The sequence below is a fragment of the Hemicordylus capensis genome, chromosome 6 (genome assembly GCF_027244095.1).
Source record: "Hemicordylus capensis ecotype Gifberg chromosome 6, rHemCap1.1.pri, whole genome shotgun sequence".
Classification (NCBI taxonomy): Eukaryota; Metazoa; Chordata; class Lepidosauria; order Squamata; family Cordylidae; genus Hemicordylus; species Hemicordylus capensis.
This window is the reverse complement of record NC_069662.1, coordinates 165,172,083-165,198,083: the sequence shown is the minus strand read 5'-3', so window position 1 is coordinate 165,198,083 and position 26,001 is coordinate 165,172,083. Positions and strand designations below refer to the sequence as shown.

Here is a 26,001-nt window from a genome sequence, read left to right as displayed (position 1 = left end):
TCAGCCAACAAACTTTGGCTAGCCTTGATGGCCAAAAATAATTAGTTGTTTCCAGAACCCTGCCCCTTCCAGAGATCATGAGACCTTCCCCTGACCTCATCCTGAAGGGGCAGGGAGGGAGTCAGGGACTTGTTGATTTGGCTGCTGCTTTGGCAACATATCCAGAGCACCATGCAAATACCCTAACAACCTCCAGGTTTCTTACCAACCCTGGAGCTGCGGAAGGGGTGAGGAGGCACTTTGCAACTGTGAGATCATTTCCCGACCCCCTCTATAACTTCAAAATTGGGAGGAAGATTGAGACTTGTTATGTTCATCAGAGAGGGGCCACATACAGTGGCAAGCTAAAATGTGGTACCCCGGTCTTGTGCATGCTAACCATCAGCCTGTCTTGTGCTGCCTTTCTCTGTTCTGCCATGCAGTGTCTCTCTGCCTGCCTGTCTCCCTTTCTGCAGCTCTGTCTCTCCCCAAATGTCTGTCCCTGGCTCTCTCCTCTTCCCCCCCAGACTGGTGCAGTCACTCTGCATGGAAAGGCTTCATTGCCACCGGTGCAATGTAGAATTTGTGGAGTTGCAAATCACTTTTATAATATTGGCCTTATCACAATAAAAGTATTTAAATGCTGGAGTGACTTTCTCAAATAATTGAGTAAATGTTGCTATTTCATCTGTCTGTCCTTCAGAAATCAAGTATTTATCTTGTTGAAACCCAAAATGAAAGGTTGATATTAGGTAACATCCTGAGTAAAAGCGGTATAAATAGAATGCCTGCAAGCAGGGAAGGAGCCACGTTCAGCTCTTCCACCTTCCTCCTGCAGCCCATAATGCTCCCAAAAATTCTACTACTGGGGGTCCTCCAGCCCCCAGGAATATTTTTATGGAGGGATCATGTGGCTGTAGAATAGGAAGGGGGAATTGCCAAAAATCGCCCCCCTCCTGATGCATGAGAAGAAATGTTTTGCTCAAGCAACTTCTATTCTGAATGGTACCCAATGAGTTCATTTCTCTTTGGCCTTTTATTTTTCTTGTTCTCAAAACTATTCATGTAGAAAAAGATTCCAATGGTCCTGCAATTGCAGGCATTCTGATACAGGGAAAGATGTTTTTTTTAAGCTCACATAATGTTTAAAATCTGAATCATCAGAGTGTTCAACTTGAAGCCTTGCGACTGGGCAATATAATTCTGGAACTGAAAAATCTGGGTTCTCCATGCGACAGCCATCATCTGAAGTGCTCTCTGATCTGATGTAGTTGTCTTTGAGTACCAGCACCCACTTTTCAAACCTTTCCCCTGCTATCTTAATTTTTTCAATGGTACTGCCTTCCAAGGCAGCGTCTCATTTTCAAGCAACCACACACAGTGCCCACTCCTGTAGTCATTTGGACCTTGGATCTGGACTGAACTAGAGTTCTCAAGCTAAAGTGTTATCTACACAAAAGCAAGGAACCGTTGGTGACAAAAGCCATGTATTTTTCCTTTGCTTCTCTTAATTTAGCTTTGCCAGTGCTTTTCATTAAGCCACTTGAAAATCAGGAAGGAGAAGAGGGTGGCACAGTCACCCTGAGCTGCGAGATCACTAAACCTGCACCTGTACAGTGGAAAAAGGAAGGGTCCCTGCTGCGGCCCAGTGACAAGTACAGGATGAAGCAAGTAGGCACTGAGGTGGAACTGGTCGTTTCCAGGCTGAGCACTGCTGATGCCGGGGAGTACACCTGTGACACAGGGGACCAGAAGATGACTGTAGTTCTGCTGGTGAAAGGTGGGGCTTTGGGTTACCTTCTGGGAGGCTGTTGCTTGCAGTACTGGGCAGAGTAGAGGTTAACTAGCAACAGGGCATCTTTTAAATGATGGTGGCTCTTCTGTACGTAGAAAGGGGAGAGCAACTGTCTCTATTTAAACCAGCACAGCATCCCTCTCAGTGGCTGTTGCTGGTGGCAGCCTCAGAGGCAATAACTCTGAATATTTATTTATTTATTTATTTGAAACATTTAATATACTGCCCACTCCAAAGACTCTGGGTGGTGTATTAAAACATACAAAGCAAGAAAGCATTAAAATTACATTCTAAATTAAAAACTACATGAGGACAGCCCTGCTGGATCAGGCCCAAGGCCCATCTAGTCCAGCATCCTGTTTCGCACAGTAGCCCACCAGATGCCGCCGGAAGCCACAGGCAGGAATTGAGGGCATGCCCTCTCTCCTGCTGTTACTCCCCTGCAACTGGTACTCAGAGGCATCCTGCCTTTGAGGCTGGAGGTGGCCTATAGCCCTCTGACTGGTAGCCGTTGATAGACCTCTCCTCCATGAAGTTATCCAAACCCCTCTTAAAGCTATCCAGGTTGTTGGCTGTCAACACATCTTGTGGCAGAGAATTCTACAAGTGGATAATGCATTGTGTGAAAAAGGACTTCCGTTTGTTGGTCCTAGTTTTCCTGGCAATCAATTTGATGGGATGACCCCCAATTTCATGGGATGGTTATGGGAGAGGGAGAAGAATTTCTCTCTATCCACTTTCTCCACACAATGCATGATTTTATAGACCTCTATCATGTCTCCCAGAAGTTGTCTTTTTTCTAAACTAAAAAGCCCCAGGTGTTGTAGCCTTGCCTCATAAGAAAGGTGCTCTAGGCTTTTGATCATCATGGTTGCCCTCTTCTGCACCTTTTCCAGTTCAACAATGTCCTTTTTTAGATGAGGTGACCAGAATTGTACGCAGTACTCCAAGTGTGGTCGCACCATAGTTTTGTATAAGGGCATTATAATATTAGCCATTTATTTTCAGTCCCCTTCCTAATGATCCCTAGCATGGAATTGGCCTTTTTCACGGCTGCCACACATTGAGTCAACACTTTCAACGAGCTGTCCACCATGACCCAAGATCCCTCTCCCTGTCAGTCACTGACAGCTCAGATCCCATCAGCGTATACTTAAAGTTGTGGTTTATCACTTTACACTTGCCAACATTGAACCACATTTGCCACTTTGTCTCCCACTCACCCAGTTTGGAGAGATCCTCACAATCTGTTTTGGATTTCACTACTTTAAAGAGTTTGGTATCACCTGCAAATTTGGCCAACTTGCTGCTTACTCCTGCTTCTAGATCATTTATTAATAATTTAAAAAGCACCAGTTCCAGTACAGATCCCTCGGGGACCCCACTTTTTATTTCTGTCCATTGTGCAAACTCTCCATTTATACCTACCCTCTTTTCTCTGTCTTTCAACCAGTTAGCAATCCACACATGTACTTGTCCCCTTATCCCATGACTGCTAAGTTTCCTCAGGAGTCTTTGATGAGGAACTTTGTCAAAAGCCTTTTGGAAGTCCAGGTATACTATGTCAACTGGATCACCTTGATCCACACACTTGTTGACACTCTCAAAGAACTCCAAAAGGTTGGTGAGGCAAGATTTATCTTTGCAGAAGCCATGCTGGTTCACTCCTAACTAAAGTTCACAACTAAAGTAACTAACAAAAAACAAAAAACAAATAGTTAAATTATATGGTAAAAGCCTGGTGAAAAAGAAAAGTCTTCAATAGAGATTTAAAAATCAATAAGGAAGGAGCTAAATGAATCTGAAGGGGAAGGGAATTCCAGAGAAGTGGGGCAGCAACTGAAAAGGCCCTTTCACAGGTCCTATTGCCCCGAACCTCTCGGAAATCAGGGACCGACAAAAGGGCCATCTAAGATGATCTGACCGGGTGGGATGTAACTGGATGGGAGAGGCGGGTCTGTAGGTAGACAGGAATACCAGTCACAGTTACTGGAGTACCAGTTGCAGGGAAGCAACAGCAGGAGAAAGACATTGCCTGTGGGCTTCTCAGGGGCATCTGATGGACCACTGTGGGAAACAGGATGCTGGACTAGATAGGCTTTGGGCCTGATCCAGCAGGGCTGTTCTTATGTTATGTCTCCCTTGTGCTTCTTTTTAGATAAACTCTTTTGAGAACTTTTTTGATGGAAAGTGGTATTTGCATTTAAATATTAATATTAATAACAAATAATAAAAATTGGGTTTTTACTTGTGTAGTATAGTAGAGTGTCAGCGTGGGACCAGGGAGGTAGATAGGAAGCTGCCATATACAGAGTCAGACCATTGGTCCATCTAGTTTGATATTGTCTCTACAATATATCTCTACTGACTGGCAATTGCTCTTCAAGGTTTCAGGCGGGAGTCTTTCCCAGCCCAACCTGGAGATGCCAGGGATTGAACTTGGGGCCTTCTGCGTGCAAAGCAGATGCTCTACCATGGAACTGTGGCCCCCTCCCAGAGCTACAGCCCTATCACTATTTGACTCAGGTCCAAATCCCCATGCAGCCAGGAAGTTCACTAAAAAGGTTTTGTTCTCAATTTTAGAATCGCCAACCACCATCATAGAGGCACTGAAAGATATAACTTTGTATGAAAGTGAAGATGCAGTATTCCAGTGCAAGGTCTCTCGGGAGAAGGCTAAGGATGTTCAGTGGAGTCTGGGAAATGTACCTCTCCAGTCCAACGAAATGAATGAGATCCAGGTTCAAGGGAAGCTTCATACGTTGACTCTCCGGAAGGTGACCCTTGAAGACTCTGGCTCTGTCGTGTTCAAAGTGGGTCAGAATTCATCTGAGGCCCAGCTGACTGTGCAACGTAAGTCATCTAACTCTTTAAATACAGTCATTTAGTTCTGGGCCCATGAACTGACTTATGTGTCTCCATCTTTACTTCTTTTACTTTGGGTCCCCAGTTGTTGTTGGACTACAACTCCCATCATCTCCAGCCACTATGGAGCTGTAGTCCAACACCACCCTGAACCCAAGGGTTGGGAAACCTGTCCAATATCAATAGCTAGCCAAATATTATCTTCTCTGACTGATAGTGCTCTCCAGAGACTCAGGGTTAAAGGTCTTTTGTTTTGCCTGCTACTTGCCTGCTACTAAAAAATCCTTTTTTAACTGGAGATGCCAGGGACTGAATCTGGGACTGACTTCATGCCAAGCATGTGCTCTACCATTGAGCTCTGTCCTCTTCTGTTATGCCTACCTCACCAGCTCCATCGCTGGTTTCTCTTCCCTTCTGTACAGCTTCACCAGTAATCTTCATCAAGCAGTTGGAGAACATGGACGTCGATGAGAACAAGATGGCCATCTTCCGTTGTGTCCTCTCCAAGCCCAGTATCCTTGTGGAATGGAGGAAAGGCTCATCCACAGTCCAGCCCAGCCAGAAGTTTGAAATTAAGGTGGAAGGAACTGCCCACACTTTGACCATTCATGATGTGGTTCCGGAAGATGCAGGAGAATATAGCTGTAGTACAGCTGAAAGAAAGACCACGGCCAGACTCAAGGTTAAAGGTGAGAACATGCCTATGGAGTGGTGAGTACCACTTTGGTGGAACAGAATTTAGTGTAAAATAGACCTTACTCACATGGTTGTTTGGAGGGAGAGAAAGAACTGGAAGCATGTCATGCAGAAAAAGATTCTTTTTGAAAACATTAATAATGTTTAGTTTGTTTTTATTGTTTTTACATTTTTTAATTTTATATTGTTTTTATTGTATTTTGTGAAATCAACTCTTTTTATTGTGCTGCATATTGTGTGTTAAATTTTGTACACCTCCTAGAGATGTACATATCAGGCATCATTAAAGTATGCTAAATAATATAATATAATAAAAGATAATAATGTATATTACTGGGCTTGGATTTTGGTGAATAAGGAGTGAAAACTGCTTCTCTGTAGAAGCAGCTTTCTATCCAGGTATGAAGTACAATGCACATGGGTGAAAACCCAAAGCCTGGAATTCAGCAGTTTTGCAACATGCCAGTGTAACATTTGGAGTGTACTGGCAGTTTGGCCATCTAGCAAAGCAGCTCCCAACAACCAGTCACCACAGACAAATGCAAGCTGATTTCACTCACACACAGTCTCTGCATATTGGCATGATCTACTATATTTATTTTAAACCAGTAAGAGGATAAATGAAGATTAAGATAGAATTAGAATTGTTGATTACAGTTGCATTAAGACTGCACTTTCTTAAACAAGTTCTCTCTAATGTTTGCACTGTCTTTCAGCTCTCCCTGTGCTTTTCAAGCGCCATCTCCAAAACAAAGAGGTGGAGGCAGGGAACACGGTGTCCTTGCACTGTGAGCTGACAAAGCCCATGGCTCCGCTTGTCTGGAAGAGAGGGAATGTTGTGCTGCAGGCAAGTGAAAAGTATGAGCTCAGGCAAGAAGGGACCTTAGCGGAGCTCCTCATTTATGATGTGGAAGCTCAGGATGCTGGAGAGTACACCTGTGATTCACGAGACCAACAGACAACTGCCACTGTACATGTCAAAGGTAAGAGAAGCCTGGATGAGTTCTGTGTCTACCTACTTGCTGTGGCTGTTCTTGCTTCTGGGGATGTGCAATTTTATTAATAGTTTTTCTTTAGTGATGTAACCGTTGCTTGCCTTAAGAACATGGGAAGCTGCCTCATACCGAGTCAGACCCTTGCTCCATCAAGCTCAGGATAGTCTACACCCGGGATTCTCAGCGTTGGGTCCGCAGATGTTATTGGACTTCAACTCCCATAATCCCCAACCAAAGGCCGCTGGGGCTGGGGATTATGGGAGTTGAAGTCCAATAACATCTGCGGACCCAACGCTGAGAATCCCTGGTCTACACTGACTGTTGGCAGCTTGCCAGGGTTTCAGAGGAGGGGTCTTTCCCAGCTCCCCCAAGAGTTGCCAAGGATTGAACCTGGGGCCTCCCACACGCAATGGTAGAGATGCTCTACCTGAGAAAGGGATAGAGTGCAACCTACAGACTCATTCTGATGCAACCAGAATTAACTCCTGCCATTAACCTTTCCTTTTCCACATGAAAAGCAAACTCCTACCACACCTTGATTAATAATTGTTTGGCATGCCAGGAAATGCTGTACTGTTTTTTGTGGAGCACATACAGCCCATTTGTGCTTCAGCTGCTCTCCGTATATCACCACCCCCCTCAGTCTTTGAGCTCCATGGTAGCTGGGCACTCCTGAAATCCATGAACTCTCTAGCTACATCCTTCCCAAGTGGACGGCCCCATACCCAACATGATAGACTCATTTCTTATCTTGTTGCTTAGATGGCAGTACCACCTGGCTCAGGGTGCCTGCTTTATCCCCACACCAAATCCTGATGAAGTTTTATTCTTTTTATTCATCTAGTCAATACTTTACCAGGAGTTAGTTTGGGAATTAAGAGTGCACCTTGCCACAGCATGCTATAGTATCACCATCCCCAGTGCCCACGGGCCCATCCACTGGTGCACCTCAAGCCTGCATTTTGAAATGTCATCTCTCTACTTCTCTTTCCCCTAAAGTTCTGCCAGTGCTCTTTAAAAAAGAGTTGCAGAATGTGGAATCGGAAACGGGGGGGAAAGCCATCCTGCACTGTGAGATCTCCAAGCCTGACGCTCCCGTCGAGTGGAGAAAAGGCTCCTTAGTTCTTCAGCCCAGTGCCAAATACGAGATGCGGCGTAGCGGCACCAGCATCGAGCTGATCATTCATGATGTGGAGCCTGAGGACTGTGGGCCATACACTTGCAGCACGGGAGATGAGCTGTCGACGGGCTCCGTTTATGTACAAGGTGGGTTCGTTCGACTCCTTTTGGCTGGAGCTTGAAACCCTTAATGCAAGCCTCATTGGTTCCCAAGGAACACCAAGGCATGTTTCCAGCAATATTGAGACATTCAGTCTGTAAAGCGAAAATTGCAGTGCTTTGTGTAAACTTCTGGAGCTGGTTCACACATGGTTCCTTGACTACTCCACAGTTAATAACTCGAGTGAATATGTGCACCAAGCATTGAGTCAGAGGTAGTGTAAGGTCATATGGAAGTTTTGACTTGTGAGAATTCGTTCATACATGCAAGTTATGACTACAAGGCTGCCATCATTGAGTGAAAAACATGTATGTGTGAATCAGCACTTACATTGCCTCAGGTATATAAAAGCAGTGTATACTGCTACCTGGCCTGATGTTGCATTTTTGAGACCTATGCACAGGCTTAAAAAACAATCCAAGCCCTTTTCCTAACACACAAAGTTAGATTCCATTTATGACTAGGCAAAAAGCCATATTCTTTTTCAAGGGCCCAGGTATATAATCATCAATGCTTTTTTAACACCTACATGAAACTGCTGGGTGAGGTCGTCAGGGGATTGGGTGCTGGGTGTTATCAATATGCTGATGACACCCAAATAGATTTCTCTTGTCATCAATATCAGAAAATGGCATTAGCCCCTTAAATGCCTGCCTACAGGGAGTAATGGGCTGAATGAGGGATAATAAACTGAAGCTGAATCTAAGCAAAACAGAGGTGCTCATTGTTGGAGGCCGTAATCTGCAAGACAGGATAGAACTTCCTTTTCTGGATAAGGTTACTCTCCCCTAGAAAGTACAGGTTCATAGCTTGGGAGTGCTCTTGGATCCAGGTTGCACCCTGGTGCCTCAGTTTGAGGCTGTGGCCAGGAGTGCTTTTTACCAGCTGCGATTGATTCAACAACTCCATCCGTTCCTTGAGGAGGATGACCTGAAAACAGTGGTACACCAGCTGGTAACCAGTGGTACACCAGTGGTACACCAGCTGGTAACCTCCAGATTGGACTTCCGCAATGCGCTCTATGTAGGGCTGCCTTTGTACGTAGTTTGGAAGCTTCAGTTAGTTTCCAAACTAACTGAATCTGGTTCAGTTAGATTTGAACCAATCTGGCTGCCACATTTTGGGCATCCAAATTGGTCTCTGGGGTATCCCGGAGAGACCACAATATGCCTGTTCTTAAACAGTTGCACTGGCTGCTGATATGTTTTTGGGCAAAGTACAAAGTGCTGGTTATTACCTTTAAAGCCTTGAATGGTTTAGGTCCGGGTTACTTGAGAGAGCACCATTCTCTACAAGACCCCCTCCACTCATTAAGATCATCAGGAGGGGTCCTTCTTTGGGTGCCACCAATTCACTCCTGGGTTGTGGAATGTGCTCCCTGTGAATATAAAAGGATTATCTTCCTTGCAGGCCTTCAGGAGAAGCCTGGCTTTTAATGATATCTCATTTTAATTTTAATTTTAATCTGGTTTTTAAAAAAATTATTGCTTTATTATGTGTGTTTGATTTTAATATAAAAGCTCCCTGAGCTACTTTAGGAAGGGTGGCGCATAAATTGAATCAATCAATCAATCAATCAATCATGGGAGATGCATGTGGAGTCTCCTTACTCTTTTTATACCTTAAGAAATTGCACTGACTGGGAATAAAAGAGAGCCGGTTTACCTGACCACTTTGCATGTTAATATTTTTCCTTTGTGATTAAAAAAGGAGATAGATTTCTTGATTGTGTGAAACCAAAACTGCAAATATGTTTTGACACATACTTTTAAAAATCACATGTAGCTTGACTGTGAATAATTTTGGTGACTTGATTCGCTACCATCAAGCTGTCTCCTCAAGTGAATAGGTGTGGTCTGAACAAGATCCTCAGACAGTTACCTGATATAACAAGAGAATGATCCTTGATAGAATCTCTCTGTTAACAGATTGCCACAGTCATGGCCCCAGCAAAATGTGTGTTTTGCATGGAGGAGTCATGGCAAGTTGAATTTTCCTACAGTTTGGTGTGGAGCCATCGTCTTTTGAATGCTTCCATATGTGACTAAATTGCAGTTTTTAACATCTTAATTCAACCAAATTGCCAAAGGTTTTTTTAGGATGTGGTAAGTTGTGATCATGACAGATCTTCACAAAATGGCTTCATCATGCCAACATTTGGGATATGTGTATGTGTGATCTGCCAGTCCTTAGGGATTGCACCATGAGGAATTGGTTGTGAAAATTGGTCTCAAGTGTTTTTCTGTGTAAGTGTGAAGCATTCTCGATGCTGGGTTTGTCCATCCTCTTTTTACAAATGAAGTCCATTGTTTAAGTGGTGGATGTTTGTCAAGTTTTGCAGAAGGGTGAGCAAGTGTATGTCTGTTTTATCCCGTGTCTCCCTTGGAATAAGTTCTCTTGCTCTGTTACGCAGAAGAGGAAGCACAGCTTGTTTCTGAGTTAAAGAACACGGACGTCTTTGCAGGCGAATCAGCCACTTTCACTTGTCAGATTTCACGCTCCGGCGTACAAAACATACAGTGGTGGCTGGATGGATCCCCTCTTCAGAGCAGCCCTGTCAACGAAATCTCTGTGCGAGATGGGAAAATCCACACACTCACTCTAAAGGACCTGGGGCCTAATGATTCAGGAGTTGTGACCTTCAGGGCAGGCCCCCTCATATCTTCCGCTAAATTATTAATCAAAGGTATTTTTGGCTTAGAATAAAATGCCGACGGTCTACCCACAAACCACGGTGCATATGCTTCTGGCTTAGGGCAGCCCTTAACACAGTCCTGCAAAATGGCTATAGCAAGGCATGCATTAACAAATGGAGCACTCACTAAGCACAACCCCATATCTCATCAGTTGTCCTCCAACAAGGAGCAGACGTGGTAGTGACCTACTCCTTCCAGTGTTAGGAATAGTTCATGGTCACAAAGAGCATGCTGAAGAGGCATTGGGGGCTGTTCTTATAGCTAGCCCTTTGTGGGGCAAGATAAAAGCATGGCTTGTTCCACCAGTGCGCTTTTAAACTCCAGGTTTTGTGGCTTCACGTGATCAAGATCGCGTGCATGGGTCAGCCCCCAGTAATATCACCTTGCCCAGTTCTATGTCATTGTTGGTTGAATCACACAAGTCCGCCTCACTGGCTGTATTCCAACACTAAGCAGGCTTAGAAGCACTCGAGGGAGGCAGTAGCCCATGTTTGGTGATGTGTTGGTCTCTCTCTGGTTCACAGCATTACCTTCCTAGTTTTGATGTTTTGTGCATCAGGGTAAGCTAGGCAAGAATAGATGGTTGTGTCTATCTTAATCCAAATCCGGGCATATTTTCAGAGCTGACCTTTGAGTATTTGGACAGATGGATCACAGCCTGGTCCTCCTAGAGCTGTGCTGACATTGCCTTGCTTGAGGTGCATTCCCAGCCATTGTCTTCTAGCCTTGGTCCTCATCTCCCCTTGGCTTTGAGCCTGGTTCCTTTTCATGGGGAGAGGGTGAGGAGCAAGTGCAGAGTGCCCAGGAACTATCGCCTGCAGAATTATTACCGGGGGGGGGGATGGGCAGCAGGTGGCAGCTGAACTGTAGAAACAATGGCAGCTGAGCCAAAAGATGGCTCTGGGTAGAAGCCATCAGTGGCCAAAATACAGGCACCCAGCAGCTGGTTGGTCAGTTGCCTCATACACGATGAAATATATATGTAGGGCTGTCCTTGGGTGTAAATATATATATAAAGGGAGAAGGAGAAGGACTGGGGCCGGAGTTTGCCTCGCCTAAGTTTCCCTTCCCCACTGTGGGCTGTGCAACCTTCTCTTCTCTTCTTGGATGCCTGGATATCATGGATCTTTAATAGATGAGATGCCCTTTCAGTATATGGGAGGAAGAATATTTCCCAGTAGAACAACAACACGTTGTTTGCAAAGGCACTAAATCTAGTTGATCCCATTGTTACACATCTTTCCCCTGCAGTCTCTCTTTTTATGAAGATTGAAATGACAGAGAAGGATACTAGTCTAGGAAGCTTAAAAAATGTCCATGACAACAATGAAGGATCTTTCAGCATTAGTTTTGCTTTTCTAAAAACTGATCTGCGCCACTTCTTTAGCTTTGCAAAGTTCTACCTACCTGTACTGAAGAGCGCTAGAAATCCTGACAGTAGGCAGTATTCAGAGTAAGTTAGTTATGATGAAGCCCCATTGAAATTAATGGGACTTTCTGGATGCTGCCCAGTAATTCTTAGGAACATAGGAAGGAAGCTGCCACATACTGAGTCAGACCATTGGTCTGTCTAGCTCAGTATTGTCTTCACAATTCTTCTCCAATTTTGCAGGCAGGAATCTCTCTCAGCCCTATCTTGGAGATGCTGCCAGGGAGGGAACTTGGAACCTAGATGCTCCTCCCAGAGCGGCCCCATCCCCTAAAGGGAATATCTTACAGTGTTCACACTTCTAGTCTCCCTTTCATATGCAACCAGGGTGGACCCTGCTTAGCTAAGGGGACAAGTCATACTTGCTACCACAAGACCAGCTCTCCTCTCCTCTTATTTTGTCTTATTCATTTATTTATTAAGGTTTTTATCCCACCTTTTTGCTAAATCTATAAGGTGCCTGAGCAGGCATACATCATCACAATATAAAACAATAAAACCTCAAATATTAAAACAAAAATGTGGCAGAACATGGCAGCTATAAGGCATTTCAAGGGGATAATATCATCAGTCAGCTAGCCAAAGGCCTATTGAAGCAACTAATGGAATGCTTTCTTGGGAAATTAAGGCCATATTTAATAATTATTATTTATATTTAGTATACAGAACAGTTTCTACAGAATCTTAAAAGCTGCATCTTCCATTGGTGAAACAGCTTAAGCTTGTCTACTTACATTGTGCTGGTTTACTGTGGACAACAGCTGATGCCTATTATAGGCAGACATTCTCCCTAGGCAGGCCTATTTGTATTCTGAGACTGAGCACACACATTAACATCCTGAGAAATTCAGCTCTGATTAAAAGAAATTGAGTTTCTAACTCTTATGGCTAGAACCTTGACACCAGGGCTAGAAGGACAGTGGGTGGGCAATGCCTGATGATGAAATACCAGAAGCCAGAGGGAAAATGTGAGTGTGATCTCCAGTGGCCAGGGTGATAGAGCGCCTGGACCTCCCAAAATGTTAATAAATAAATGCAATGCAAGCAAGTATAGAAGGTTTGGCATAAAATGTGGGTAGCGTTCATGGCCAGTCTTGATTTTTCTTCTTCAGTAAATTGTGCACAGAGGATACATAGCCCAATTCAGCCCAGCCCAACCCAACCCATAGATGGAAGCGACTAAAGCTATATATATATATATGGCAGGTTCTTTCTTCCACTCCCATTGAAATCAACTGTCCTTGGAAAAGGTAGGCGCCATTCTTCCAGGATCCATCCTGCTCTGTACTCACTATGGGAAACCAGCCCTGTGAACAGTTCGCCCTGCATTGACCCTGCATTGGCTCTGATAAACCTTGTGGATAGGGGTTGACCAGTGAGGGATTAATCACGGTGTGTGTGTATGTGTGTATACACACTCTGTGGACTGGAGATGGCCTGAGCCGATTCCCTTATGTATGTATTTTTAAATGTCTTTTATTTTGGCTCCCAAAATGACTTACAGTCAAACTCCACACAGGAGTACAATATCATTAATACGAGATGCTAGTGTGTGCATGGTGCCCTCTTCTGGCTCTGGCAGCTAGCAGTACAGTCCCGGTTCCAGGATCTTCTTTGCAGAAGGGAGGGAGCAGAAGGAACTGCAGATGGACCTTAGGAGCTGGATAATGGTAAAGGTGCTTCCGTGCAGAAGCAGCACTTTTGTTGATCAACAGAGTCTCCCAGCTCTTGGCAGTTGGTTATATAGCCCAGATCCCAGGCTTTTCCTTCCAGGGTAGTGATGGGTGCACTTTCCCAGACGGGTATCAGTTAGGCTCAGAATAAGCCAAGCTATTCTCTCCCCAACTAGGAAGTCACTCAGTTTACTTTCAAGCCAGACTGGATCAGTTTGAGAGCTCCTGTTTCTGCTTAGATAATCCACCTCTTATACCACAATTTTTTTTAAAGCAATCTTACTGACAGGTTTGATGCAATAGTAATACCATGCGTTGTCTTTAGCAGCCTTCTTATAAACTCTTAGGCCTATCTGCTAAAAGATATGCATTCCATAGGCTGCATGTCAGAGGAAGAAGAGTAGCAAGTTCTTCTATTCCCAGTTAGGCAGGCAGGGTGGCAAAGAGGTGGCCTGGGGCAAAACATAGGACTCGTTCGCAAGTAATGTGGAAATGGAGTTGGAGGGGCCTGAGGTTGTATTTGTTGTACATCTGAATGCATGCAACTGTGGTTTGGACACCAAAGTGACGCGAGGTTTCCCTCCTCAAACTCCAATTTTAACCTTGGGTTTGTAGAGAGTTTAGCCACTCGTACCTGATGTTCCATTGCTGGGTCATTACGTCTGAATGCTGGATGCTGCGACAAGAAGAGTTGAGGGAGGAAGCTCCTCCCTCACTCCATCTGTGATTGGCTGCTGGGGTTGTCCTTCATTCCAGAAGCAAGCACGCACAGCCAGTTCCCTCTCCTCTCTGCAGTCTCCCTGCAAAGCCCTATCAGTTACGTCTGAATATGGGAAGGTAACCTAGTGAGTGTGTAAGAGTGTGAGTGAGTGAGTGAGTGAGTGAGTGAGTGTGTGTGTGTGTGTGTGTGTGTGTGTGTGTGTGTTGGCTGGAGGATGGAACCACAGTTCCATTGGACCCACACTTCTGTTTTAAGTGCAAATGCAGCCATAGTCTAGTGGGCTTCGTCCTGAAAGCCTTCCCCCATAAATGCTGTCAGGTAACTAAAACCAAAGTAGATAACTATTGTTATCTAAACCAAAAACACATTTTTGACCCAATAGGTTGGGGGTCTCCAGTTGGACTCTGGGGCAGTTTACCCCCTTTGTCCCCCATGCACCCCTGTAAGCAGGAACTCTGTCATATAGGGTGACTAGATGCTGGCATGATTCCTAGACAATTCTGTTGCATTGCTATGGCCCCCATAAAATTTCTGATCCTGACTGCGGTAAACACCGGGTTGGAGGGGAGGTAAGTGCTTGGTGTGCTGCAGATCTGTGATTTAGATCTGTACACTATATGTGAATTCAGTTTCTGGGAATGCACCAGTGCATATACAGCCATAACGCATCAGTGACATATGACACAACGGCTGTCCTAATAGCTAACCCATCAGCTTCCATAATGCCTACTGCTGGCACAAGCAAACACTAAACTCAGCAAATTAAACAGAGCTTTTCATCAGCTTTCACATATTTCACTTGCTTTTTAGTCCACACTGAGAATGCTTTGCTTAAAAGTGTTCGTAATCATTCCCAAAGGAGCCACTAATGCATGTTCCTCCTGACGTGTCGGTTGACAGATCCAACCATTGAGGTGGTCAGTCCTATGCAGGACCTTTCCGTTGATGAAGATGGCACAGCAGAGTTCATCTGCCAATACTCTAGGCCTGTGGAAGCCACATGGAAGAAAAATGACCAGGAGGTTCGCGCTGATGGCCAACGGATTGCAATCGAACAGGACTGGAACGTGGCCAAGCTTAGAATCAAGCCTGCACTTCCAGGGGATACCGGCATCTACTCTTGTGAAGCTGGAGGCACCAAAGTGGTGGCTATGCTTGATGTTCAAGGTGAGGTCTTCCCCGGTGGAGAGAAGACTATCCTGTGAATCAAGGGCGTGATTTACACCAGCGACTGACCATGGGCAGCCAATCACTTCTCTCCCCGCCCCTCTAGCTGTTGCTATCAGCTGGAGCTGGAACTGAGAAGCTGTCAACTGTTCCAGGTTGTAGAGCACTGGGGGACCCTGCTCTTTCAGAGGGGAGAAAAGTTGACAAACCATTTGATCTGGTCTCTGGGGATTCTTCAGGTTCTTAACAGTTGTAGGGCTGCTACGAAACAAGGCGTCTGCAAGAGTTTGAGGAAATACTCCAGACCGTATCTTGCCAATTCTCTCTAAGCATATTCTTTACATTCCCCTGCTCAGGCCTTTGTTTACTTTACTGCCCTGTACTGATAACACATAATGAGAGTAATGTTTGATTATGAAAGATCTGGTGTAATACAGTGACTAAGAAAGTGAGCTGTGAGTTCCAGTCCCATCTCAGTCTTGAACTCAAGATCTGAGCCAGGTCACTGGCTTTAGGGAAGTCAGCGACCTGGCTCAGATGTGATGCTAACCCTTGGTTTAGCATTATGTGCATGAGCAGGTCTGAGTCTTGAACTCATGCTGCCATTACCTCCCTTCCCTTCTTCCTTTGCATGTGAAGAGAGAAGATCTAAAATTTCTGTTCATGCTTTGGAATAAACCACAATCTCCCATTTTGTCTGAACATATTCCATACAAACCAGAAACAGTTAACAAACCAGGACATCCAGCCAGAATCCGAATGTAGTTTAACCTCTGAAACAGACCACCTCTGAGTTTCAAACTCCCCATCTGAAATGCTGGCCTACCTTACAGGGTTGTTGTAAGGATTGCTGAGACAATGTATGTGATGAAGTGTTTTGAGCCTCTTTAATCTTTACATGCTAAGTACTGTCTTAGATGTGTATCTAGGGATTTGAATATGCTATTTAATATAATATGACTGTTGGTAATTCTTACTTGGTTTCTAATACCTGGGCAGTATAATTGTGTGATTGTTTTATTTTCTGATTTTGTTTTTCTAGTTATTTGGCTTTGCTATTTTAGTTGGTAACTTTCTGAGCCTACGGAAAGGTGATCCAAATGTTATTGAATAAAATCAATACAAATAAAGTATCCGTAATTATAAGAGGGGGGCAGCATATCCGTTGTTATCTGTGTTAATGCACATTTGAAATCACACACAACTGCTGTGTGTAACCCAGCTGCTGTTGCTCCACTTGCTTATCACTTTTATACATCATGGAACCAGCTTCAGAAATCTCTGCCTTGGGCCATATGAGAGTTTTACTGTAGGTTCCCAACATTCCAGTAGTTCTGTAATGTAGGAATTTGCAACCTTCAGTCCCCAGATGTTGTTGGACTGCAAATGTCATGGGAATGAATCTATCTATCTATCTATCTATCTATCTATCTATCTATCTATCTATCTATCTATTCATTCATTCGATTTCTATACTGCCCTTCCAAAAATGGCTCAGGGTGGTTTACACAGAGAAATAATAAATAAATAAGATGGGTCCCTGTCCCCAAAAGGCTCACAATCTAAAAAGAAACACAAGATATACACCAGCAACAGTCACTGGAGGTTCTGTGCTGGGGGTGGATAGGGTCAGTTACTCTCCCCCTGCTAAATAAAAGAGAATCACCACGTTAAAAGGTGCCTCTTTGCCAAGTTAGCAGGGGATTGTGGCTGGGGATGATGGGAGTTGTCGTCCAGCAATATCTGGGAACCCAAGTTTGAAAACTCCTGCTGTAGCAGAATTGTTTCAAATGTTTTATGCTGGATAGCAAACAAAGCATTTCATATTCATAATAATCTCAACTCCCCCCCACCCCCCGCTTTCAAATCACTCAACCTTAAAGTGATTCCTACAATGTCCAGGCTCTTCCTCAGCCCTAGAAGCATTTTGCTCCATCTAAAGATGTGGCAGAGTGCACACTGGGCAGCTTTGGGTTGCTTTCTTTGAATGTTTGAAGCTTGACTTGCCATGGAAGAGACACCATTAACCTGGCAGTGGTGTGAATTGATCCCTGAGTCCTATCTCCTTTATACCAACATTTCAGCTTGGTCAGAGATACAAGTCAGATCAGTGGCTCCCAACCTGGGGGCCTCCAGATGTCGCTGAACTACAACTCCCATCAACCACAGCAACATCTGGAGGCCCCCAGGTTGGGAACCCCACTGCGTTGGATTATTATGTAACTGTACAATGATAAGCAAAACACTATAATCAACAATATAATCAATATAATCTACAGAACCATGATCAACTGAACTGGCAGTTAGAGTAAGATCCCATATTGCCGAGCTAATTAATCCTCAGGCGTGGTAAACTAAACAATGTCTCTCTCTTCTGAACCCTTTTTAACAGCCAAGAACACGATTGTCCAAGGCTTAGAGAATGTTGACGCCATGGAAGGGGGTGAAGCTCTGTTTGAGTGTTACCTTTCCAAACCAGAGTGCTACAATTATAACTGGTTGATTGATGACGAGCCTGTCAAGACCTCTGAGAACATTGAGATGGTTTATTTCGAAAATGGACTCCGGCATCTCCTCCTCCTGAAGAACCTCAAGCTCCAGGACAGCTGCAGGGTGACTTTCCAGGCTAGTGATGTGGTGACATCGGCATTCCTGACCGTGAAAGGTAATGAGTCCAGCAACTTGTATTGCATCATAACAGCAGCCTTATTAGGTGAATAACAGATCATTTTTCCAACCAGTTCTTTTTCTGAAAGTGATCAGTTATGCAGGAGGGATAGCCCTTGAGCTCACATTGGCCTTGGTCAGAATAAAGGGGGCTATTCCCACCTGCTCCTTCTCCTCCATATTTCCTGTACCTCCATAGTTCTCCCCTTGACTGGAGAGAACCACAGAGCTCTTTCCTCCATGGTGTCGCCTTCCTCTGCTTTGATATACAGATTTTGTATTATGGTCCCTGTTTCTCTTGCCGCAATACCCAAGCAGGCTATTGCTCATAAGGAGGCTTTCCTCTGGGAAATGGGAGGCCGCTTGGAAAAGCAGACTGTTGCTTCCCCTGTGACTTCCCTCCTCACCCAGCCTCCTTTTTTCTGCCTTCACCTCCCGTTATGGTCCTTGTTTCCATTTCTTTGGCAAAGTGGAAGTCAAATTGGGGCCCTACCAATGTTTCTTTTGCAGCATAGGAGCCTCTGTGGTACCCTCTTTCCCTTGCTGCCTAGATTTTGTCAGAGGCCCTGGATCATACAGCAGGTGTCTGGACATTGGGGCAATACTGGTACAGGAAGAAACTGTCATGGATTCCTGCCCATGTGACCTGGGATTACCCTCTTGACACAGGAGGGATCTGTGCTATAGGGCCTCCCAAACTGTGAGATGTAACATCAGAAAGTGTTCTGAACATGCTCCTACCAGAACGATGATGCTGAGATATTCCCAAATGTCCCCTGTGCTTCTGCGGCCCTTATGAAATCCTCCACGTCCTTCAAAATTTTGCTCCTTTATTCTGAATATGTTGCTCATGCTCTCATTATTTCAGGATGGCGCCTGGAATTCTTGCAGCCATTAAGAGACATCACAGTCACTGCTGGAGACCGAGCTGTCTTCAGCTGTATTTTGAGTGAAGCAGTTCCGGTTAACGAGGTTGCTTGGTACATCAATGATGTGGATATCCAAGTGGATGAAAACTGGGAAATCCAAGCAGAAGAGAATAGCTTCAAACTCATACTGAAGAAAGCTCAACCGCATCACTCAGGGGAGGTGACGTTCGCAGCAAGGGATGCCATTGCTTCAGCCAAGTTGTCTGTCATAGGTAGGTTGGGCCAGGCCAAGTTCCTGATAATTCTAGCACTGTTTGGGCAACCATCAGCATTTATTTTGTGATGGTCTTAATTTTCTCCCTTATTTATAAGACCCAGCACTCACTTTAGACCATCCCTGGAACTTTGTTGTGCCTTCAGGCCTCCCTGATCCTCCTGAAGAGTCAGAGATCTTAAGTAAGACCAGCCATTCAGTCACTCTGTCCTGGTTCAAGCCACTCAGCAATGGAGGCAGTGACATCATAGGCTACAGTGTTGAACAGAAAAGCTCAGGCACTGACTGAAGTTATTCCAAGTACAGAGTTTGTGGCAGACAATCTCACAGCAGGCAAACGATACAGATTCCGCATTTCAGCTGTAAGCAGAGAGGGTGCTGGCAAACCAGTGCATTTGCCTCAAGGTGTGCTGCTAGGTGAGAATTAGAGGTTCCTTCCCGTCCTGAGAGTTACTCTATAGCTCAGCATTAGTATGTCCCCCCACCCACCTCAATCAGACTTGAAAACCATCAGTCACTCACTATGACGACTTCAGTTATTTTATTTTTTTGTCAGAGTGGAGTTTCACCGCTGCAAACTCCAGTTCTGAGGCACCATTGTTACATACGAATGCTGGCACCACAGTTTGGGCCCCATGGAGCTGCAGTTGAGGAAGCTCCTCCCTCCCTCAGGCCCAATTGGCTGTGTGGGCTGCAGTTCTGTGAAGAAGGAAGCCCGCACAGCCAGCTCCCCTCCTCTCTGCAGTCTCGCTGACTGCAGAGAGACTGTTCTCCCCAGCATCTGAATTCGGACAGGAGAGTGGGGGAAGGGGTGCACGGAACCACAGGTCCATTGGACCCATGATTCCCTGTTAACATATGACCCGGGCCTCATTATCTGTGCTAAAAGATCTGTGGGCAAGCAACGTTGAATTTATTTTAGTTTAGTCCAGGGGTTCTCAACCTTGGGTCTCCAAATATTGTGTGACTACAACTCCCATTGTTCTAGGTAACAGGGAATGATGGGAGCTGTAGTCCAATGACATCTGTAGACCGAAGTTTGCGAACCCCTGGTCTAGTCTCACAGTTTGAATGACAAGAGGTCACCCACTTTCTGACAGTAACTTGCTAAGGAAAATCCATGGTCAAAAATTTGATACAGCACACATGAGACACGTCAAGCAAAATCCCAACATTGCTCACATCCAGTTTAAACTCCTGTTTTCATTCTTGTGCACTCTACTGCCTGTCTATGTTTGTTGTGAGCTGATCTCCATTTGGTGGTGATTTTCCTAAAACAAGCTGTATGCAACATTTGGCATGTATCTGCTGCTGAAGAGCTAACATTCCGCTGTGAAGTTAAAGCCTGATTCTCCCCAGATGAGAGAGGCGAGGTTGTGTGGTGTCACCTTTATATAGTCTCTCTTTGTAACATCATCTATTTAGTTTACAGCTAAGCTCTCAAATATAATGTATGGAGACAGTTTACTTCTGAAGCATAGCTAAATTTGAAGGATTGTGGAAAGTACCACTTGTGAAGCCCCTATCATCTACTATCACCTGCAGCATGTTCTTTGGCAAAATGACATTTACATTTCAGTCTCTCTTCAGTGTAATACTTAAACAAAACAAAAATGGCTGAGGTAAATTCCCACAGCTTGAGGGATAAATGGATAGTGAAAATATGAGACAATTTAAGTATATTCCCCCAATCTGCTTATGCTGTGTAAGGAAGAAATGCTTATAATATGAATTAAAATGTGAGGATGTTCAATATCCAGATATGAATTCTCAGTTTGTTTCCAAATTTTTAAATCTCTTTTAAATTTGGAATTGGCCAAGAGCTCAGAATTCCACAGTAAATCTTGTAGATCAACCAAAGTACATTAACAGCTGTGGAAAAGTTCAGATTCTGAAGACAAAACCAAAGCATTGCATGAAAATTCGAGTGTCAAATGAATGTTTAAATTCAGATTATCAAAGTTAATATCCAAGGATTTTCATAGTCAGAACTTTGTCTTCAGTTTTAAGACAGACACCATTTAAAAATCCAGGGAGAAATGTCACTTTACATTTAGAAATATTTACTGGGGAAGTACAGTGCAGGGTGATTTATCATGAGATGAGTTATGAAGTTGTTTTACTGGGTTGCCTACCAAAATTCTTTGTTTCTAAGGAACAACTCTGAGTTATGCTACGGGCTGGCCTGTGCTGATGGTGGGGGCAGGGGCCAGCAGGGCCTAGAGGACCTACTGCCATTGCCGCAGTGGAGCTGCCACGGGTAAGGTGACCGCCCGACCGCCACTCTTTTCAACACTAATTTGGTTGCTAGGGAGCCCCCCGATGCTTGTAAAGGGGAATCTTTACCAGAATCCCCTTTACAAGCATCCCGAACTGGGCTGAAAAGGTTCGACCAGGTTCATGTGCATGAACGAGACGCCCTGCCGGTTCTAATGAACTGGTTCGTGGACTGGTGGTTTGGTTCAAATTTGAACGGAACTGCACCAAATTCTGTGCACACCTAGAGTTGAGCTCTTGAAGAACCTTCCATGCGGGTTACTGTACAGGCGCACAACACATTTTGTGAGTGAACATGGATCACCAAAAGATCACTTGTTACAGGTAAGCAACCTGTTTTATAATCTAGGTCAGGGTTTCTTAACTTTGGGCCCCTAGATGTTGTCGGATTACAACTCCCATCATCCTCTGCCACAAAGGGGATGATGGGAGTTGTAGTCCAACAACACCTGGGGGCCAAGGTTAAGGAACCCTGATCTAGATTCCTCTTAGACTTTTGTTGGTTGGCCTTCTTTCTTTGCTCTTCTGCTCACTGGGGCTGCAAAAACAAAATTTTATAAAGTACATTCATTGAGCTTGATGTGTCTAATTACAGAACCTACAGTCACTCGACCTTTGGTTGACAAGTCTGTTGTGGAAGGGGAGAAGACTCGTTTAGAATGTGAATTATCCCAAGAAGCCCATGATGTGGTTTGGTTCAAAGGCAAAGAACCAGTCCAGCCTGGAGGGAAATATGAAATCATCTCAGAAGGCAAAAAGCAGACACTGGTCATTCATGGTTTTAAAGTTGAAGATCAAGCATTATACACCTGCATGGCTTCTCCTGATATCAAAACATCTGCCAGTCTTTCTGTTGAAGGTATGTTGGCATTTCTGCTTCACTTCTTAGGAGACTAGAAATTGAGTTTGAAATGTTTTGAAAACTATTTGTTGGCACAATATTCACTTTGTTTATTCTATTCCATGCCATTGTTTCTCCTGGTACTGACTGCTTCTTCTTCCCTGGATTAGCCAGATGGGTGAGCCACCCAGTCAGGGAACACACAAAACATCTGCATAAGTCATACTAAAACACAAAACACACAACCTTCTGCTGGGCTAGTGAGGGTAGGTGGGGGAAAGGCAAGAGTGTACCTACCTTCCCCGCCAGACAGTCCAACGGTAATCAAGGCCCACATGACCAGCACTGCTGCGAGCCGCACGGTGTCCTGGAGGCCAGGAAATGCATCCTGACCTGTACATATCCCATAATGCACCGCATGATGAGTGCCGTGCGTTGAGAGATTTCCCCTCAAAGCTGGGCATTCCAAGCACCCAGCTCTGTGTCTGCTCGGGGTGCTTGCAGCCCAAGCATTCACACAACTCCATACCTGTGTAAAAGGGTGTGCTCACCGCTTTTAGTTCAGGTTACAATTCTGGGCTATCCATGGAGGCAGTGCTGGGATCGTCCTCATTTCTGTACAGAATTGCATTTGCCATGGCACATGATTGTGATGACTTACTTTCCTCTGTATTTTTAGGTGGACACAGAATTTTAATCAACAAATTTTTTGCAAGTTTGTTGCTGATGTTGAAGTTATGGGAATGCATTGCCACTAAAATGTCTTTTTAATATATTAGAACTAATCATAAGAGCTATTAAAGGCATAGGATACTCTCCCACTGTGACTAAGCAACCTCAGTGCTCTTGGATTTAACAATTTATTTATTTATTTATTTGATTTTTATACCACCCTTCCAAAATGGCTTAGGGTGGTTTACAATTAAAACCCTGAAGCTTTGCTATTTATTTCCAATTTGTTTCCACAGTGCCAGTCTTAAAAGAGGCTGCTGAGGAAGCACCCAAGTCTAATGAGGTAGGTGAGATAGTAGATGAACAGGTGCAACCCAGCTTACCCCCTGAAGCTGCTCAGGAGGGTGACCTCCACCTCCTGTGGGAAGCTCTTACCAAGAAGCGCAGGATGAGTCGGGAGCCAACGCTGGATTCAATCAGTGAATTGCCAGAAGAGGACGACAAACTTCAGAAGCGGAAGAAGGAAGAAGCTGAGGTGAGCCAGTACTATTCAGAGGACTATTCTACTTGCGATGAGTCGGCTAAAGCAGGAGAAGCAGACTTTTCTTTCACCAGTTCAGATGATGAGTCAAGAGCTGGGACTCCTTCCTTGATTAACTACCTCAAAAAGGCTAGCTCCTCCACTGTCAGCAGCAAAATCCAGACTGTCTCTGCGGTGAAAATCTCTAAACAGTGGGAAAAGACAAACACTGAGCCAGCTCTTCCTGCTAAGCCAGCGGAACCAGAGATTGTAGAAGGAGACGTGGATGACCCTTCCATGGCTCAGGCAGCTGTGAAAATCCAGGCAGCTTTCAAAGGGTACAAAGTGAGAAAAGAGATCAAACAGCAAGAATGCCCAGTTTTTGGTGAGACTTTCAAGGATTTCTCTGGAGAACCTGGAAGTACCCTCCATCTTGAATGTGTGGCCCAAAGCAAAACAGATATGAAGGTCCGTTGGTTAAAAGATGGTGTTGAAATTTCAGATGGACGCCATTATCATATAGACAATTACAGTGATGGGACCTGTTCCCTGATTATCACGGGCCTGGAAATGAATGATGTAGGCAAGTATATCTGTGAGGTATCCAATAAATTTGGGAAGGTCTCTCACAGTGCCAAGGTGATGGTTGGCATCCCTCCACAAGCAGCAGCACGTAAGCACAAGCCTTCCAAAAAGATTCCTGAGAGCGAAACAGAGAGCTCTTCTGGCAGTGAGTTGGACGATGCCTTCCGTAAGGCAGGGAGGAGGCTTCACAAGCTGTTCAAATCTAAGATCTCCACGGAGATTTCAGATGTAGAGGAGGAACTCTTTGTCAGTGCAGATGAAGGAGAGATAGAAGTGGTGGACCACCAGACCTACCGTGAAGATGAGAGATACATCTACATCAAGTTTGAAATTATGTTGGAGGCCAAAACAGCTGCCAGCCGGTTTAGAGAAATGTTTGCTGCCATGGGTATTCCTGTTGAGATTGACATCTTGGATCAAGGTGCCAAAAAGATAGAATTGCGCATCGGGAAAGCCACACCGCCTGCCCCAGGACAACTTGGGACATTGGTGAAACGACCACCACCTCCATTGCTAACATCTGATACTGGTTAGTAAAGCATGCAAAGTTGTTTTACAGAGCAGGTGGCGCCAGTATATAAAATATTGATGCTGGACCAAAGAAACGTACCTCAGTTCAGATGCAGATTCCTCAATCCTCAGACATAATCTTGATATAAACAAACTACTTTAAGTGGCAAATTGGGGATGGATGAGGTCAGAATTGTTTGATTTGTTATTGCTTTGTTATATTTGTTTCCCACCCTTCCTCCAAGAAGTCTAGAACAAAGTGCATGAGGTTCCCCAGTGATTTCCCAAATCTGTTAAACTATAGAGCTATACATCCAGATGTGCTTTGAACTGTCTCGTGATGTATAGATTATTTATAAAACTGCACATTCTCCCAAAGATCCAGTCCAAAAGATGCTTCTGAGAATGGAGTGTGCTGACCCCCATGCCCTGAGCAAAGATGGCTCATTTTCATCTTAACCATGTCATTGTCACAAGAAGAAATGAGGGACTGATTAATTCCTATGGATAATGTTGTAGGAAAAAAATTATCCACCTTAGAAGAAGCATCTGTCCCATGAGTCATTCTCAGATCTCCCCCCCCCCAGCCCAGCTGATTAGCATCTTATGATGCAGGAGGCCAATTCAATCTCCCAGGGAAGGGATTGCCAAAGGGGTGGGGACAGCCATAGAGAAGGTCCTTAATTACACCAAACTTCCTTCAAAACTTCTGAAAAACATAAATTTTGGTCTTTTTTGCGTGTGTGCCCCCCCCCATATGAATAAACAGATTAACTGACAGCAGTAGACTAACTAATGTCAATAATCTCAAAATCAATTCCAGCTCCTATCTTCATAACTGAACTTCAAAACCAAGAGGTGCAGGATGGCTATCCTGTCAGTTTCGACTGTGTTGTTATTGGTAAACCAACCCCCACTGTCCGGTGGTTCAAAGACGGGAGAGTTATTGAAGAGGATGATCATTACATGATCAACGAAGATCAGGAAGGCTGCCACCAGCTGATCATCACTGCTGTGGTCCCTCTTGACATGGGCGTGTACCGCTGTTTGGCTGAGAACAGCATGGGCGTCTCTTCAACAAAAGCTGAGCTACGAGTAGACTGTGAGTTCTGGGGAGAAAATAGCCCAATTCAAAAATTCGGCATAATGATATGTGAGGATGGTATCAGAAAAAGAATATGTTGAGGAGGCACAGAAAAGGTAAAGTGCATTTTCTGAGGAAGGGAAACTTTATCCCATGTGTTAGATTTCTGAAAGAGCAGTAACGGCAATTTTCAAGTTAATGCTCCCATCTTGAATGTAAATGCAAGTGAGCCTGTGATGTACTTGTGTATGTGGAATGCATTTTTCCTTGAAGTTACCATAGGGTTTAGGCAGTGAGACAGCAGAGATATGAGCTTCTTGTCTCAGAAGTACACTGGCCTCTGGTGCCACCTGTGATGATGTGTGAGGACAAAGCTCTCCTTGATCAATAAGATATACTAGCCGACC

General features: G+C 44.5%; 1 protein-coding gene across 22 annotated transcripts in view; it reads left to right on the top strand.

Moving 5' to 3' along the window:
• Positions 1-26,001, top strand: part of OBSCN (obscurin, cytoskeletal calmodulin and titin-interacting RhoGEF) — a 287,341-nt gene that overhangs the window by 139,802 nt on the left and 121,538 nt on the right. For 18 of the 22 annotated variants that reach the window (XR_008309945.1, XM_053262303.1, XM_053262302.1 and 15 more), the window contains 12 exons: positions 1,496-1,759; positions 4,358-4,627; positions 5,062-5,328; positions 6,052-6,318; positions 7,330-7,596; positions 10,023-10,295; positions 15,029-15,295; positions 17,688-17,960; positions 18,831-19,103; positions 21,978-22,241; positions 23,192-24,529; positions 25,334-25,612. Coding sequence is in view for 21 of the 22 variants with exons in the window: in XM_053262303.1 (XP_053118278.1) it covers positions 1,496-1,759; positions 4,358-4,627; positions 5,062-5,328; positions 6,052-6,318; positions 7,330-7,596; positions 10,023-10,295; positions 15,029-15,295; positions 17,688-17,960; positions 18,831-19,103; positions 21,978-22,241; positions 23,192-24,529; positions 25,334-25,612 (4,302 nt within the window). In the remaining variant the exon portion in view is untranslated. The remainder of the gene's footprint in view (positions 1-1,495; positions 1,760-4,357; positions 4,628-5,061; positions 5,329-6,051; positions 6,319-7,329; positions 7,597-10,022; positions 10,296-15,028; positions 15,296-17,687; positions 17,961-18,830; positions 19,104-21,977; positions 22,242-23,191; positions 24,530-25,333; positions 25,613-26,001) is intronic. The other 4 variants (XM_053262306.1, XM_053262308.1, XM_053262311.1 and 1 more) reach the window with 4 other exon arrangements.